Here is a 17,182-nt window from a genome sequence, read left to right on the forward strand (position 1 = left end):
TGACGATCACAAAACATGTACGGACATGTACAGACAACAACAGCAAGAAAAGAAGAAATCAATAAGTGTGCATCACGAAATGGACCAGCAGGACTCAGCATAATGCTAGCTATAAAGCCAGCGCTGGTCTTCCGTAGGGCCCATTCGGTGATGCCATCACAAAAGGAATAATTAAGAAAATAGAGAATACAAAAAAAAAGAAAAAAATACATACAAGAAAAATAATTTAAAAAAGAAAAAAAAAGAAAACATACTTGGACAAAAAATTACAGTAATATTATTATGAACGCGACCATACCATGGGTCAACGCTTGCCTGCAGCTTCTAGCGTCAGCGGTGACTAGTTAAACAGGAGTTGAGGGGGGGGGGGGACGACGACGTAACCGTATCCTCTACATGAGGCGACAGGGCTCCAGTGATGTTCAGCACGGGCGCTTTGATGGTTTCAGCGTCAATAGGTACCAAGGTGTGACATATAATGGACATACCTTCATCCAGGTGGAGTTGTTAGGGTGTAGCCGCCCATTGAACGTCACCGTATCCTCTACATGAGGCGACAGGGCTCCAGTGATGTTCAGCACGGGCGCTTTGATGGTCTCAGCGTCGCGCGCGATGCCGAGGTCGGTGCGGTGCAGGTAAGAGTCAATAAACAGCGACAGGTTGGTCGGGTTCACGTTGCGGTTGAAGTGCATGCGGTACATCTGCGCTAGGTCGTGGTTTCGCTCCTCGGGGAACTGGAATTTACAAATTCAAAGTTTATGACTTTAAAGTTAAAGCTTATCGTGTGGTCGGACCAGGATCCATGACACGCCAGAGATCGCTATTAATGCTAAATTAGCCGATATCTTTGACCATGACTGTACTCATTAGTCGCAGATATCGACTGCCTCTGAGCAGTCCAAACGAAATTAAGTAATTCTTTAGAAATGTAAAAAAACTCGCTTGTTAAATATAATTTTAAGAAAATTAAAGTAAAATTCGCCATAATCAATAAAATAATATGATTTCATGCAACACGTTCGCACAGCCGTCCTATCCACCACTCAATTTGAGTTTATCATAATAACACATACCTGACTTACTAATTACTATTGTCATACAACAAGGGAACAAATCAAATTATTTTAGCCTTTCAAGGACTGCATATACTTGAGAATTTGGGTGTTTATCAAAAGCTTGTAACATGTAATACAAGTGGAAGTACCTTTCTAACAAAAGCTGTCTAAAAGGGACTTCCACTTGTATTACAAGTTACAAGCTTTTGATAAACAGGGCACTGGTCTAGTGGTCTGGACGTTATTCGCGTAAGCTGAAGACGCTCGATTCCGGCTTCGGCCACCGGAGGGCTTGGTCACTTTTTCTTTAGTATATAACTTTAAAAACCGGCCAAGTGCGAGTCGGACTCGCGCACGGAGGGTTCCGCACCATCAACAAAAAATAGAGCAAAACAAGCAAAAAACGGTCACCCATCCAAGTACTGACCCCGCCCGACGTTGCTTAACTTCGGTCAAAAATCACGTTTGTTGTATGGGAGCCCCACTTAAATCTTTATTTTATTCTGTTATTAGTATTTGTTGTTATAGCGGCAACAGAAATACATCATCTGTGAAAATTTCAACTGTCTAGCTATCACGGTTCGTGAGATACAGCCTGGTGACAGACGGACGGACGGACGGACGGACGGACGGACAGCGGAGTCTTAGTAATAGGGTCCCGTTTTTACCCTTTGGGTACGGAACCCTAAAAACAGAAGATTTGATGCAACCCTTAGTAGAAAGACAAATGAAATTTTCGACACATTAAACCCATCTAATCACGTGATAACAGGTCAAATGAACTCCCAAATTATTGATTTAACGTGGTCGAATAATATCGCCAGCAATATCCGGCATAGGAGGCTTTGATCCGGACAGCGGCGGCGTCGGAAGTGAACCAGGTATTTCACGATGAACTAGGTATTCCGCTGCAGTTTTAGTTAGCCTAAGCCAGTAAATATCCGGACCTAGCTTTTATTTCAAAATAAACCGATTTTAATAACAACCTTTTTTTTATATAACCTATATTGTGTCCCACTGCTGGGCAAAGGCCTCCCCTGTCTTTCCCCTTTTATACAAGTAATAAAAAAATAGAAACCTACCCGATTGGTGAACCATATGTTACGACATCTTTAGTTACGTAAAAACCCTTTAGCTGAAAATGTATTGCTGGAGAGTTGATTATTTTATGTGTTGAGGCAACCGCGCCAACATCTGGACACTGACACCGATTGCTAGATGTCGCTAGAAGTTTCAAAGTAACGTCTCCCAAACGCTCTATACCTTCGGCGCTTTTAACAAATAGTAGAGAATCCCATAGTCCAATAGTAAGATCGACCTTAACTAATGTGCTTACCGGATTTACGGTTTCGACCGCACAGGCAATAGGGACCAGAAAGAAAAAGGTAAGTACCTACCTCGCTGTTGAATGTATATGTTTAATGCTTTCCATTGGAGTTTTAGCTCGTTTAGTAAGCACGTCAGTGTATTTAAAAAAATGATTTTTAATTTTTTTATTAATTAATAGACTAGATGACAAATTTTTATTTATGGTATCAATCAATCAGGTTTGTTTTTAGGATCAAATGTCTATATGGGACCCATTGCATTAAAGCAATACAAAAGTCAGAAATGATAGTCAAAGTCCGACCGTCGTACTTCACTCGCGAAACGCCCCGAACAAAACGCTATATGATCGTGACGTCAAGGTCAACGAGATCGCATCTTGAAGTATGAACAAAACAAGAAAATTGCATTTTTGGCGGTGAAATATTGCGTTTATGTATATAGTTGCTATACAAACTTTTTTTGGATAAAATATGAGGAATAGAATGGTATCCTTAATTATTTCGTTTTTGAAAGTTAAAAAAAACTTAAATTTTGAAACGTTCAGGTGCTGTATTTTTGTATTAATTCCATATATTTTTTTAATAACCACAATATTGTGATAAATTGCTCATTTGCTATCTATTTTACTAGATTTTGTTATAAAATTCAACATGTGTCATCATCCCTATTGCAACCATGAACGTTTTCATTTTCAAATATTTTATTTGACTCAATATAATTTTAATCCGGTAAGCTCATTAGCGAAGGTCAATCTTACTTGGGATTTTAGACTAAGATGAAAAAATTCATACAAGAAACTCGAAAAGTAGGTGCTTAAGGCATTCAGTAATATCTAGGGCCCGTAAATTCGGTGCCAGGCCAACGTACTGTTTAAAGAGGAATACATACTGCCGTATTCGAACTTCAAGATATTCACAAGAGACGACACGTATTAGATCTATTCTAGATACGTTATAGTTTAGATTTCAACTAGTTCTCTTTTGCAGCGCAATTCGGGCAACTAATGTCACTTTTACGTTAGATAGAGTTAGATATCTATTAGATGTGAATTGGATCTCTAAGTCATATCTTGTGGAAATCGATCAAGAGTATCTCCAGAATCGCGCAAATGTCAAATTTGACAGGTTAGATCTTAAACATATCGTTATCGTATCTTGGTGATGCCTAAAAGATATCTAATAGATGTCTATTTCAAAATCAGAATCGGGCCCATATTAACTTACATTTATAGACGGGTCTAACGCGAAATTTATTCACATACCTTTATTTTTTTAAATATTATAAAGAGGAATAATTTTATGGCTGCATGTTTCTTTCCTAAGTCTTCTCATACAGTGTAGGTACTAAAACCTAAAATATACATATGAAAAGGATAAATTTATAGTATATTCGCTTTGGCACACATCATTTTGTTAAAATAATCGCAAAAGCTATGCCTATTTCATAAAATGTATAACGCTTAACAGCTAGGCAAACAAATGACAGCGCAATAGAAAATTTAAAATTAAACCCAGAGTTAAACGTTGACAGATTAGTTTCGTTTTAAATTGAGGTTAGACCACACCGCCTGGTTATATTAAATTAGCGGTTAACAGCAATAACTTCCAGTCGGTAGGTAATAAAGGAAATGTCAGGTCGTGCTCCCGCGCCGAGGCGACATGCCACCGCAAATGAGCCGAACAAACGAAATTGAAGATAATAAGTTTACATTGAGCGAAGTACTCGCGTTTCTTCGCATAAAATCGTATTATCTTGCCCTTGATGGGTGTTTTATTGCACATGTACAGAGTGCTGTATATGTATATTGGCACGTAACGCGAAGGAATGAAAGTCTCGACAAGGCAGCACATTAAAAAAATATTTCTCCACATCCATTGTAATCCTCAATCTTTATCCGTTTTTCTTATAGGTACGTATTAAACGTGCATGTTTTCAATACTTAAATTCTAGTCTAAGTCAATACCGTTATTGACTTAGACTGTCCGTACAAGTACACAGTAATATCCCTAAAAACCCCTTATGCGCCATTAGTATTAACAAGTAACATTCATTTTAAACAGCTGGGAGTTTACATACGTATTAATGCGGAAATGATGTACAGACAGCATCAATAGTAGCGGATAAAACAGCGTTCCAAAAGTATCTGCTTGCCGAGATTACTTCATCTAATTGTACTACATACATACATATAATCAGTAATCACGCCTATTTCCCGGAGGGGTAGGCAGAGACCACGGATTTCCACTTGCTACGATCCTGACATACCTCTTTCGTACTACATACAGGGACATATATATTTTTGTTAAGCTATTAGAGAATGGCAGATACTTTCGACGCGCAGTCTGATCCGTTACTTACTGTACATAGTGTATAAAGTAGCATGGTATACCTTGCCGAAGTGGTGCCACATGAGATAGTCCAGCACGTTCTGCGTCATGCCGCGGGCGCGCAGCGAGCGCGTGTTCATCTTCTGGTAGGCCCACTCGATCCAGCCCGACTGGTTGGACGTGCAGTTGATCAGAGCCAGAGCGTCCACCTACAACATACGTGGATAATAAGCACCAAATTCTCGCCAAAAAATTCTAACAGTAGAAAAGAATGCTGCGAATTCAATATCCACTCGGATGACGACTGCAGTTCGGTGGTGACATTGCCAGTTGCCACCAATTATAAAAGTGGTAGGAACGCAGCCCCACGTTACCATCTGTCACTTATTCGAGTAACGATAGCTTTTATGTACATATAAGCTATCGTTACTATAGGGGCTATAGAGCCCGTAACCCAATTGGCATATCACGCAAACTCAATTTAAAAATTTCCGTCTGTAAAAAATAATGCCGCAAATTCAATATCCACTCGGATGGCGACTGCAGTTACTATATATAAAGTTCGGTGGTGGTATTGCCACCAATTATAAAAGTGGTAGGAACGTAACCCCACGTTACCATCTGTCACTTATTAGAGTAACGTTGGGCGGGTTATATGTAGGTATAGCCCGTAACTCACTTAGCATATCACGCAAACTCAATTTAAAACTGCGTATTCCTTCTAAGCACGACTAAATTAAAAAGACAGGAATTTTCGACATCCACCGAGTACAAATTTCCTCTTTTGGGGAACACGACATTTTTATTAAGGTAAGTATGCGAAGTTTTGATATGGTTGGAAATAATCTTATTACTGACTTTAAATAAGCCAGTAAGTATCAAACAAAGGATGCCCTACATGCCTTTTCATTCATTCATATTTATTGAAAATAACTTTCATCGTATTGGAAACGGGATTTGCTTCGGAAAGTTTTATTAAAATATAGTTCGGTCGTGCAAGTTTTCTTCATGTTTTAGCGTGTTCAGCGACATAAGACTCACGTTCATTTCGACTAGGTCGGCGCATTTGGTCTTCATTGTTATTTTATATTATTTTGCATGCCAGTTGCTGGTAAAATGTGTGATTTTTGTGTTTCATGTATATAACCAACTTATGCACCACTTTTTAGGCAGAATAAATGATATACTTACTTAAATCGTCCTTTTTCCGAGCATTAATTATGTAACAAAGTATAACCAAATTGTATACCTTCTGCGGGTAGGCCAGAGCGAAGCGCGCTAAGATGTTGGCGCCGGCGCCGACGCCAAACCCGATGAACGACTTGATGCGGAAGTGGCCCTGCACGTAGTTGAGCTGATTAGCCAGCTCGTCCATAGTCGGGTAGATGTAGCTGGAACAAACGATACACAAGTAAAGAACAACACCTAAAGTATATGTAATATAATTATAATGACAACCACATGTTCAAATCAGTCAGCCTGTTTAGACTGTAGAACGCTACATGTACCTATATCCTATAATTATAAATTGTTCGTCAATCGATACGCAGGTTTAATCTAGATGTTTACAATTATAAAATGATGTATTTTATCATACAAAAATGGTTGTTGGGTAGTGTCCACCTAATAGCTTATCCATTAGTATTATGACATACCCATGCCTATTACATATAAGAGTAATTGACCACTTAGTACACGCCTCAAAGTCAGGTAGCATACTCGTATACTAGATAATACATAAATAAAATCAACTTCAATATGTAATCAGGGAATTAGGAAATATACGAAGACATACGTACGTGTCTTATAGGGACCTGAAGAACCTAGCTGAGGACCGCGAAAACTGGCGCATACTCCACCGACAAGAGCCACGCTCTTAAATTATGATGATGATGATACGTACGACCGTAGTACGTACCTATACATATTAAATATGCATTCCTGTATCCGATTAACGAGATTAAAATAGATTAAACGAGTATCAAAACTACTCCGTCTGTTACGTAACGGAGTCAACTTAGTACAGCCTAAACAGACTGATGTTGTAAATTGCTTATTATCTATGCCTGCGACACTATATAAGTGATATTTCAGTCAACTGAAAAAATAGAAATGCGCGTGCATTTGAATCTTGATCTTAAAACACGCCTTTTAAAAATGGGAAGTAGGTACGACAAATCGTTATACAAATCCAACATGTTTCGTTTACTTCCGACAACCGGTAGCTGGTATTTGTTCGATACATAGTTATTTACACAAGCGAGTACGTAGATAAGTCCGAAACGAGCCCGATAACTGAAAACGTACCCGATCGACCAAGTTACATAATACTGCGGCAAATGAACTCAAACTTTATAACCAAATTGTGCACGTAGCAACGATAGTCACGGCATGTTTATTAACATCGTTATTATAAACGGATATCAGCGGTAATAAGTGTGGCTAGGTATAGGTAGAGGTAATTAAGGATCCAACATTTGTTTATGCCGTGAGGACACAATGTTCCGGCTGATGATTTTTTATGCCTTAAAGAGGCATGGCCAGGCTAGACGGCCACCTACGTAGGTAACCTATATCGAGCGAGGGTTACATAACACTGCGGTACCAACGATTCCGCTGGCTCCATTCCTTCCGACAAGAGCTATTCAAATGCAAGGTAAATACGAGTGCGAGGCGATAGTGATAATGTACCGAGAATTTGTAAATGCATCCCCATCTTTAAAAGATTTTATTTTACCGGCTGTCGTTTGTGGCGTTTTCGTTCGTTGCAGAGTTCGACCCATCCACTTGAAATTGAGATTTTGCGTAGGTGTAGGAACATATAGTATTATAGTTGACTATAGAATTATAGTCTGTTTTTAATTTACACTTATTTGGAACTAAGCTTAAGATAAGAAAATCCTGCTAAATCAGTGCCTATATGCAGTGGAAGAAATTTATGAAGGATGAGAGATTTTGATTAAAGGGACTTATGTAGTAGCTTATTTATAATACGATTATTTTTCTCATCATGATTATCTAATAGATATGTATTTATAAATTCAATGTTATTGACTGCAGTATAGTTGCTAATGTTTGCTGTGTATTGTATTGTATAATTATTATTTAAGATGAGTTATTTTTTGACATATATTTTATTGCTATTTAATTCTAGTTATTTTATTGTACATTAATGACATTAATGTTAATATTCGAACACAATCTTGTATTGTTATATGAATAAATAAATAATAATAATCGGTTAACTAGGAAGTTTTTAACCTCATCGACCATAAATGATACTCTATAATACTTAGAAATGTTTTATTATGCTTGGCCATGGCCCGCATAATAAACAAACAACCCTTGAAAAAGGAGATATATAAAATATAAACCATAACTAATAATAATATCGTACTGCTGAATTTAACTAAGTATTAAGAACATAAAACAGACCTTGAAACCCTAAATAATATTCAATAATAACTGTTATTAAGTAAGAGTAATTTTAATTTTTCTGGCTAGACTACTTTTTGAGCAACATAACTTACGTTTGTCAGCTGGGACAATAACTATTTATCATTATCAGTAGAGAGGAAAAGTTTTATACGGCAGATTAACCTGTTGTCTATGTACGATAAGGACTCTGGCCGAATTTTTAGCACAACCGAGGTTAGAACCCACGATTTTTGATAGTAATCTAGAAGAAGGGCGTGTTAGACTTTTATTAGTACGAAGTAAGCGCAATTCCGTAAAAGATAGCTACGTAATTGAAGTATTGGAGGGTGTATGAAGCAAGTATCTAAAAGGCATAAGCGCACGGATGTTTCACAATGGATACACCCCCATTTGATTGGCAGCGGGACACAGAAGGCGGCGCCAGCCCGTCGCGACTGTGTCCTATTAATGCAGTTTATTCAGCTACAAAAGAGACACTTCGGGTGACTGACGTACGTTTCTTGCAAGGGAGTTCTGTACAAGGTGTAATGACACAAACAAGTGAAATGAGCTATATGGGTAGGTAGCTAGGAGGGACATATTTGCAAGTAAGGGTAACATTCCATTTCTGACCGCAGCTGCACTACTGGTACTGAACGCGCCGCTGTTACTGTCAATTTCCATAGTAAAATTGACAGTAGTGCAGCTGCGGTTGGAAATGGACTGTCACCTTAAAGCGTAGTGGAGCGTCACAGAATTACAAGGCAACTGTCGTTACTTGTCCTAAAACGTCTTAAGTCCCGTCGTGTCGTCTCGCAAGTGTGAATAACAACTTGTAACAGTTGTAACGTAATCTACAGTTGAACATATAGGTATGTCCCTAAATTAGTATTATTTAGATGAGAAGTCGAGACTACAACGTCAGCCATTTATACTTGGCAAGCCATTTATACTTGGTAAAACGTTAATTTAAAAATTAAATTATCCTGCACCAACAATCGTTCAAACCAAAGACTGTTTCTACATTTAAAACAAAAACGACAAGTCTAAAAACATACGGCTAGCATCAAAGTTTTGAAATAGAAATAACTAGTTAATATTTGACAGTCTTCGCAGTCGTTAAAGTAAAATCTTTCCACATGAATAATTTCTGAAAGTATGTAGAATTGTGCCCCCATTGGTGGCCATCGCCCCCACCGGCCATTTGCCGTGCGCCGCGTGCAGTGGTCATTTGTGGCTTCGCCGCCCCGTAATGCGACCATCTGGAGGAATGCAGCGGACGTGACCTACTTTGCGACCATTGCAGAATGTCATTAAATACCTATTTAATTTAACGAAAACAGAAAAAAAAACATCTTCTTCCCAGCGTTGTTGCGGCGGGCTTTTGCCATAACTCATGGCAGCCTGCGGTCTCATTGACAACTAATAAAATTAGCTTTGGCACTGGTTTTTACGAAAGCGACTGCCATTTGACTTTCCAACCTATACGAGTCATGTTTTAAAAAGGGAAACCGAGCTCAGCGGGCGGACCAATCTCTTCATCGCTTTCAGTTACATAACTAATCCCCTGTTCGCATTTTCACATTTTTTCCCACGGTTTTATCGATTCTGTATAGGGAATGCAAATCGGTTATTTTTTGTATGGAAATAACCGCGGTTTCGGTTAATAACCGATTATTTCCATACAAAAAATAACCGAAAATAACCGATTTTCATTCCCTAATTCTGTATGAAAATTAAATGTAATGTTACGAGTATTCTTTTCTTACGGAACCCTGGAAATGGATGGCAACAAGTGACGTCAACAACACAGCCAGCTATTTTGATGCGTTTAGATCCTTGATTATAAACTTATATTTCAATTGTATGTAAGTTAACTTGTATGTAAGTTAAGATGACATTCGGATGGCAACTGTAGCTACATTAGTGTAAGCGTTCGGCGGGGCGTGCAGCGTGGCGTCGAGCTCCCAAGTGATTTGAGCAGCGTGCACTAAGGCCGCTCCTATACGCTTGCATTTGTTTAACATGCACGCCGCGCGCCCCGCCCCGATGCACGCCCAACTCGAGCGTCCACTCAGGCCTTACACTTACACTTAAAATTATGTGACGCTTTCGGTTAGGCCTATTACTATCTTAATATACGAGTAAGTTCTACCCTATATAAATGTTTGTAATGCTATTAATAAAAAAGTTTAGTTTAGGTTAGCTCGGTCGGTCGCAATTCATGGTCGCTTTCAAAATTCAATAATGATAATTGTCATCTAGAAAAATAGACAGGATATTTAAGTAAGTTCTTGAGAACGCATCAGTTAGTCGCAATTCGTCCTTACGCCGAAATCGTCGGAGCCCTTGGTTAAACCTTCAACTTTGACTTGTGAATTTCGGTCAGGGCCATCTTGGTTATCTACGATTTTCAACTCTGCTGCGCATATATTAAGGCTTAAGAGTGTTCGGCTACTTGCTTTGCCCATTGTACGCCCGTTGGGTACGGCTGAGTGACAGAAAAGGGGGCCCTTTCATACAATTCAAGTCAACCGACATGAGGAAAACCTTACTTAAAATCGTAATAATTTCTGGTGAGGTGAGAGTCAGGATGGCGGGTGTATGGAAACAAAAATAAACAAAAAGCATACCATATTTTAGTACCTAATTTGTACTATTTGGTACCTCCTATAAAAAAATTAGTACCTCACGGTATTTCAAGTTATTACCAAAAAACGTTACACCCGCCAACCTGACTGACAGTCAGAATGGCGGGTGTATTTTATTACGCTATGATCCCGTGATTATTGATAAATTCTATAAAAGCCAAATTTTAGTACCTTTTTAGTACTTTAATATTCAATTATAAATTGAGCCATTTTATTTGTGGTTTCCGAGTTTTACTAATTTTACACTTTGCATTGCTATTAAAAAATTTTAGGCGCTTTAATTTTTCACCGTATCTATATCGTTTTTAAGAAAAAACGCTACGCTACAACTATTTTTATTACGCCAGGATTTAGTACCTTTCATGTTTAATCTGTTACCCTTTCACGGTTAATCTGTTAGGTTCAATTAACTATGAAAATTACGTCTTACAAAATATGGCCAGGCGCCATGTCAAAGGATGCTTCCTAAGAAGAAATTCCGCTCTTCATTGTGCATGTAATTGTGCACCTAATACCTACTCTTAAGTACATGGTGATTAATCAAATAAAACTTGCAAAGTATGTCTGTTTGTCAGTATATTAGTGTGATGAATATACTTCTTTGTGGGATCCCGTTGATGTCCTTGTTTTGCTAAGAAATGCTAAGTACCACATACTATATTTTTATTTTCTACTGTGAGTACGATTGAAATACATACCTTTTGCAAGCAATATTTTCATTAACTATTCTTACATGAGGTATTTCTATCGTCTTGGTTAGTTTCTTAACTTATACATAACTAACAAAATACCACACCCGGTAGTATTTTCATGTTTAATATCCAAAAGGTTCTATACAGGGTGGATTTTCTTTTTGAGTCAGTGAGGGCAGCTACCAGATCCCGTGCTGCTACGAGAAAACGGTCTTAGAAGACCTTCCCTCGATTTCAAATTAATAAAGATTGCCTTTTACAGATTTTGAAAAAAACATACAGGGTGCGAGAAAAAGGTCATTTTTGCAAACTTTTTTTTTGATGCCAATCGATCCCATTCCTATTGAGGATCAAAAGCTTGTATGGAACAAAAAAAAATCCGGCTAGAAAAGCCACAAATCGAGGAAAACTTTTCCCATACAATTTGTATGAAAATGAAAACTTTTATTTTTCACATGCTATATTTGTATGAAAATCGATTCCATTCCTATCCAGTATCAATAGCTTCCTAGGGGTTAACTTCCGATAATGTACTAAAAAGCCACAAATTAATAAAAACTTTTTCCATACATTTACTATGGAGAAAACGTGAAATTTTATTCACAAATTTCTATCTCGCCCATCAGTCTTACAGCAGTAAGATGTCTTCATACAGTATTATGATCTTTAAATGTAACAGGAACAGGACTGATTGGGTAGATAGAAGAATGTGAATTAAATTTCACGTTTTCTCCATAGTAAATGTATGGAAAAAGTTTTTTTTAATTTGTTGACTTTTTAGTACATTACCGTAAGTTGACCACAAGGAAACTATTGATACTGGATAGGAATGGAATCGATTGGCATACAAAAATAGCATGTGAAAAATAAAAGTTTTCATTTTCATACAAATTGTATGGGAAAAAATTTCCTCGATTTCTTTTCTAGCCGGAAATTTTTTTTTTGGTTCCATACAAGCTTTTGATCCTCAATAGGAATGGGATCGATTGGCATCAAAAAACAAGCAACAACGGTTGCACTCCGGGAGTGCCGATAGAAGTGAAAACTCACCACACTATGTTACCGACGCCCGGTAACACGATACATACGTTTAGCGGAGGTATTCTATTTATTTATTATATATTATTATCATTCTCAAATAAGATCACACTTTTTCATTGACATGTTTATTTACATACTGCCATGACAACGTCAAATTATTTGAACATAGGTAAAGTCTTGAAAAGGAGTCCGCAACATAAATGTCAAATAACACTGAGTTTTTCTTTATTCATTTAAATGCCACGTGATCGCCTTACGCCCCTTACGGTCACGTGATCGCCTTACGCTGTCTCGAGTTTATCATTTTTTCCCCACCTCAAAAAGTGCCCAGCGCCGCTAAAGAAGTTTTCACTTCAAAAAGTTTGCAAAAATGACCTTTTTCTCGCACCCTGTATGTTTTTTTCAAAATCTGTAAAAGCCAATCTTTATTAATTTGAAATCGTGGGAAGGTCTTCTAAGACCGTTTCCTCGTAGCAGCACGGGATCTGGTAGCTGCCTTCACTGACTCAAAAAGAAAATCCACCCTGTATAGAACCATTTGGATATTAAACATGAAAACACTACCGGGTGTGGTATTTTGTTAGTTATGTATAAGTTAAGAAACTAACCAAGACGATAGAAAAACCTCATGTAAGAATAGTTAAATGAAAATATTGCTTGTAAAAGGTATATACGAGGGGTATTCAAAATATTCTCGGTATGAGAATGAAAACAAACAAGTACGAAAAGTTTGATATTTTTATTTTTCAATATACTCCCCCCCTATGTTCATACACTTAAAAGATCGATCAATTATTTTTTTTAATCCCTCGTAAAAATATTTTTTATCTTTCGTGTAAAAATGCTCCTCCACTGCCGCCTTCAATGCTTCATCGTCAGAAAATTTATTTCCACGCAGATCCTTTTTAAGATTGGGGAGCAAAAAGAAGTCGCTGGGGGCTAAGTCCGGGGGGGGAGGAGGGAGTAGGTACGCTCAGGTATGCGACGCTGGGCTATTGGCCGACACCTCAAGTCCACCATACACGTCCCCGTCGTCCCTGTATCTGCCGTCGCGGATCAGGGCCGAACCCACCCAGGGTCCCATTGGTGGGTGGGTCGTCCCTCCTGGGCAATGCTAGTGGTCGGATCGGGCGTCGCTACATTTACCAACTTACCCCGGACCACTAGTAGCAAAGTATGGGGGCCCCGCCAGGCGTGGGCCACGCATAGTGATGTGGCATCCCCACCCGCCAGGTGTTCCTTTCCTTACCCTAGAATCCCATCTTTAATCCCATGATCCAAATCGTCAATTCCTGTCTTTATTCCCGTCTCTACATTCCTTCTCCTGGGGTTTGCAGTCCGGAGCCTGAATGTGCGGAATAATTTTTCCGCACATTTGGGACCCGGAATGCAAACCCCAGATTCTCCTCTCCCAACACCATCCCTACTCCACTCCAAGAGGAGAAAACCTCTTTAAAAAACCCCAATCTAAGGTGGACCAATCGTGCCGAGAGATGCGTGGCTGAGGGGGAGCTCAGTCGCTAACGATGACCCTCGATACCGGGCGACCTCGAGGTGTATTTAGCCTTGTACCGGCAAGCGGGGCTCTGCTGGATACTGACCACATGTTTCCCTAGCTTCTCGTGGGATTTGTATGGAGAACACTAACAAAAAAACTGAAGGTACCCTGGAAGACCTATGCCAGGAACTAATGCCCCTGATGGTAGGTGCGGAAGATTCTGTCCAAACATCGGAGCAAGCAATGGAGGGAGTGGAGAGCGCCGACATGGTTGAAAGGAGCGATACTCATTGCCCAAACAACCCAACGGAGGCTCCCAACCCTGACACACGCAAGTCCGTCAAGAAATTGACGGGCTCTGCGAAGGGCCGCTACAAAGCTCTTAGAGGACTTGGAGTTGCGCACGAGGAAGCGCTACAACTGTCCGCAAAGAGCTTTGCGGAACTTAAAAAGATGGGGCACAAGTTCGGGTCCTCACGCTCCAAACCTGAGCCGAAATCGGCCAAACGGCCGCGCTCGGAGGAGAAATCGCCGCAGGGTAACGCCAGCAAAAACCCAAAGGTGAGTGAGAGCCCTCCAACCCAAACCCAACCCCCACAACCGTACAACGAGGTCCTTAGCCAGGTCCGGGTCGGAATCAAGGACTCCAAGCCGATGAATGTCGCGCAAATGGGGTCCCTATGCAACACCATCTTGCAAAAGATTGCGACTCTGGAGATGGATGAGGGACCAAAGTTTAAGGGTTACGCATACAAGCCAGGCTGGTTACTCATTACATGCAGTGACCAAAGATCCAAAGCCTGGCTTGAGGAAATAACACCAACCCTAAAACCATGGCCGGAAGCCAACCTCGGGGTCATCCCTGAAAATGAGCTTCCTAAGCCTAATATAGGGATGGTGTTCATTCCTGAGATAGACGACTCCAAGGTCAAGCAGTCGCTATCTCTACTCTATGCGCAGAACCAGGGGCTGCACACAGAGTTATGGAAGATTCTCCACACCAAAGTCGAGAAGGGCGGGGTTATGGCAACCCTGTCTCTGGACGACGTGTCGGTGGAGAACCTTCAAAAAAAGGGCCTCAAGGCAAACCTAGGTTTCCGGGAGGTCCAGTTTCGGCTAAAGGGCCAACCTAAGACCCAACAGCCAGGAACGCAACCCACCCAAAACCCAACACCGCAGCCTGCAAACCCTGTCCCACCCACCACCCCAACCCCAACACCCGCCCCAAAGGTGCCTTCCGGTCCAAAGCGGGCGGCTCCTTCCACTTCCAATCCCACTCCAGGATCTTCGGGGTTGCAGCGGTTTCTCGCCAACAGGGGAGGCTACAGGGGCAAAAACCGCCCAAGGGGTAGAGGGGACGGAGGAGGCCACCAAGGGCACAGCAGTGCCCACCGCCGTGGCAAATAAAGACGCTACCAGGGGTAGGGGGATGATGTTCCTCCAGGCCAATCTACACCACGCCATAGCGGCCACAGCGGTCGTAGAAAAACTCTTCGGCGAAAATGGCCTGGACATCGCCCTCATACAAGAACCATGGATAAACACCAAGTCCATGGTAACAGGACTCAACAGAGCAGGAAAGGTACTAAACTACGAAAAAGGTGCTAAACCGAGAGCCTGCATCGTATTTAACAAAAATATTAACTTCTTGCCTGTTACAGAGCTATGCAGTGAAGATACAGTAGCTGCCTATGTCGATCTCAAAGGGAGAGGAGCACTGAAGGTAATAGTTTGTTCCGCCTACCTGCCCGGAGAGAAGCAAGACCCCACAGAAGAACTGACTAAAGTGCTAGAGTACGCTCAGGCACAAAAGGCGGAACTTATTGTGGGATGTGATGCCAACGCCCACCACACTATCTGGGGGAGCACTGGAATCAATAAAAGAGGTGAGTTACTATCCCAATTTATCTTTACCAATTGTCTGCACTTGTTGAATAAGGGAAACACGCCCACTTTCGTAACCAGAGCTAGGCAAGAAGTATTAGATATAACCTTCGCTACTGAAAAGGCGGCCAGCTGCCTAGCCGACTGGCGTGTCAGTAGTGAAAACTCAATGTCGGACCATAGACATATTTTGTTCAGTGTTAAAGATTCTCTAGATAGGGAACCACTAACGCGTAGAAATCCAAGAGAAACGTCATGGGAAGCCTATAAGGCTGACCTTGAAAACCGTCTAAAGGATGTACCAAAATATGTCAAAACACCAGACTCTCTCAACGTAGCAGTTAACCTAATATCTGAAGGCATACTTAGGGCCTACGAACAAAGCTGTCCGTTGAAAGAGACTAAAACTACTAACACAACAACGTGGTGGAACAAAAGGCTAGAAAACCTCCGTAGGTCCACACGTCGCATATTCAATCACTCGACCACGCCGAATGAGTGGAAAAGGTATGGTAGAGCGCTGACTGAATATAATAAACAAATCAGGAAGGCAAAAAGGAGGTCATGGAGAAGGTTTTGTGAAGAGATTGCCCAAACTCACAAAGGAGCACGAATTCACAAAATACTCTCAAAGACACCGACGAACTATCTCGGTCTTCTTAAAAGACCAGATGGCACTTTTACGAACACAGAAGAGGAAACTCTAGACTTGCTCAGAGGCACCCACTTCCCCGGTTCGTACACAACCAGTAACACACAGTTATGCGCCCAAAGGAATAATCAAATCCACAGGGCACGCAATATCGACTGGAATTTGGCAACTAATATCTTCAGACCAAACAAAATTAAATGGGCATTGGAAAAATTTAAACCATTTAAATCAGCGGGAGAAGACGGAGTGTTTCCAGCGCTTTTACAGCAAGGACAGGACCTCCTCCTCCCGCATCTGGTCAGAATATTCCGAGCAAGTTTCGCGTGGGGAATCATACCAGATCAATGGACTAGGGTCAAGGTACGCTTTATACCAAAAGCAGGGAAAAAGGACTATTCACAACCTAAATCCTTCAGACCTATTAGTCTAACATCGTTTTTACTTAAAACGATGGAAAGAATCATTGACCAGCACATTAGAGCGAAATACCTGGTGGAAAGACCACTTAGTGTAAACCAACATGCTTACCAAAAGGGTAAATCTACGGAGACTGCCCTACTTGACCTGGTTGACAAGGTGCAGAAAACCCTAGAGGAAAAGCAAACCGCTCTATGTGCGTTCCTTGATGTTGAAGGT

The 17,182-nt window shown here is 40.6% G+C and overlaps 1 protein-coding gene across 3 annotated transcripts in view; it reads right to left on the bottom strand.

Moving 5' to 3' along the window:
• LOC134660906 (protein NDRG3-like) overlaps positions 1–17,182 on the bottom strand; it is a 115,410-nt gene that overhangs the window by 5,663 nt on the left and 92,565 nt on the right. For all 3 annotated transcript variants that reach the window (XM_063516780.1, XM_063516778.1, XM_063516779.1), the window contains 3 exons: positions 5,961–6,102; positions 4,774–4,920; positions 489–734 (listed from right to left, as the gene is read on the bottom strand). In XM_063516780.1, coding sequence (XP_063372850.1) covers positions 489–734; positions 4,774–4,920; positions 5,961–6,102 — 535 coding nt within the window. The remainder of the gene's footprint in view (positions 1–488; positions 735–4,773; positions 4,921–5,960; positions 6,103–17,182) is intronic.

Source organism: Cydia amplana, chromosome Z, assembly GCF_948474715.1.
Source record: "Cydia amplana chromosome Z, ilCydAmpl1.1, whole genome shotgun sequence".
Classification (NCBI taxonomy): domain Eukaryota; kingdom Metazoa; phylum Arthropoda; class Insecta; order Lepidoptera; family Tortricidae; genus Cydia; species Cydia amplana.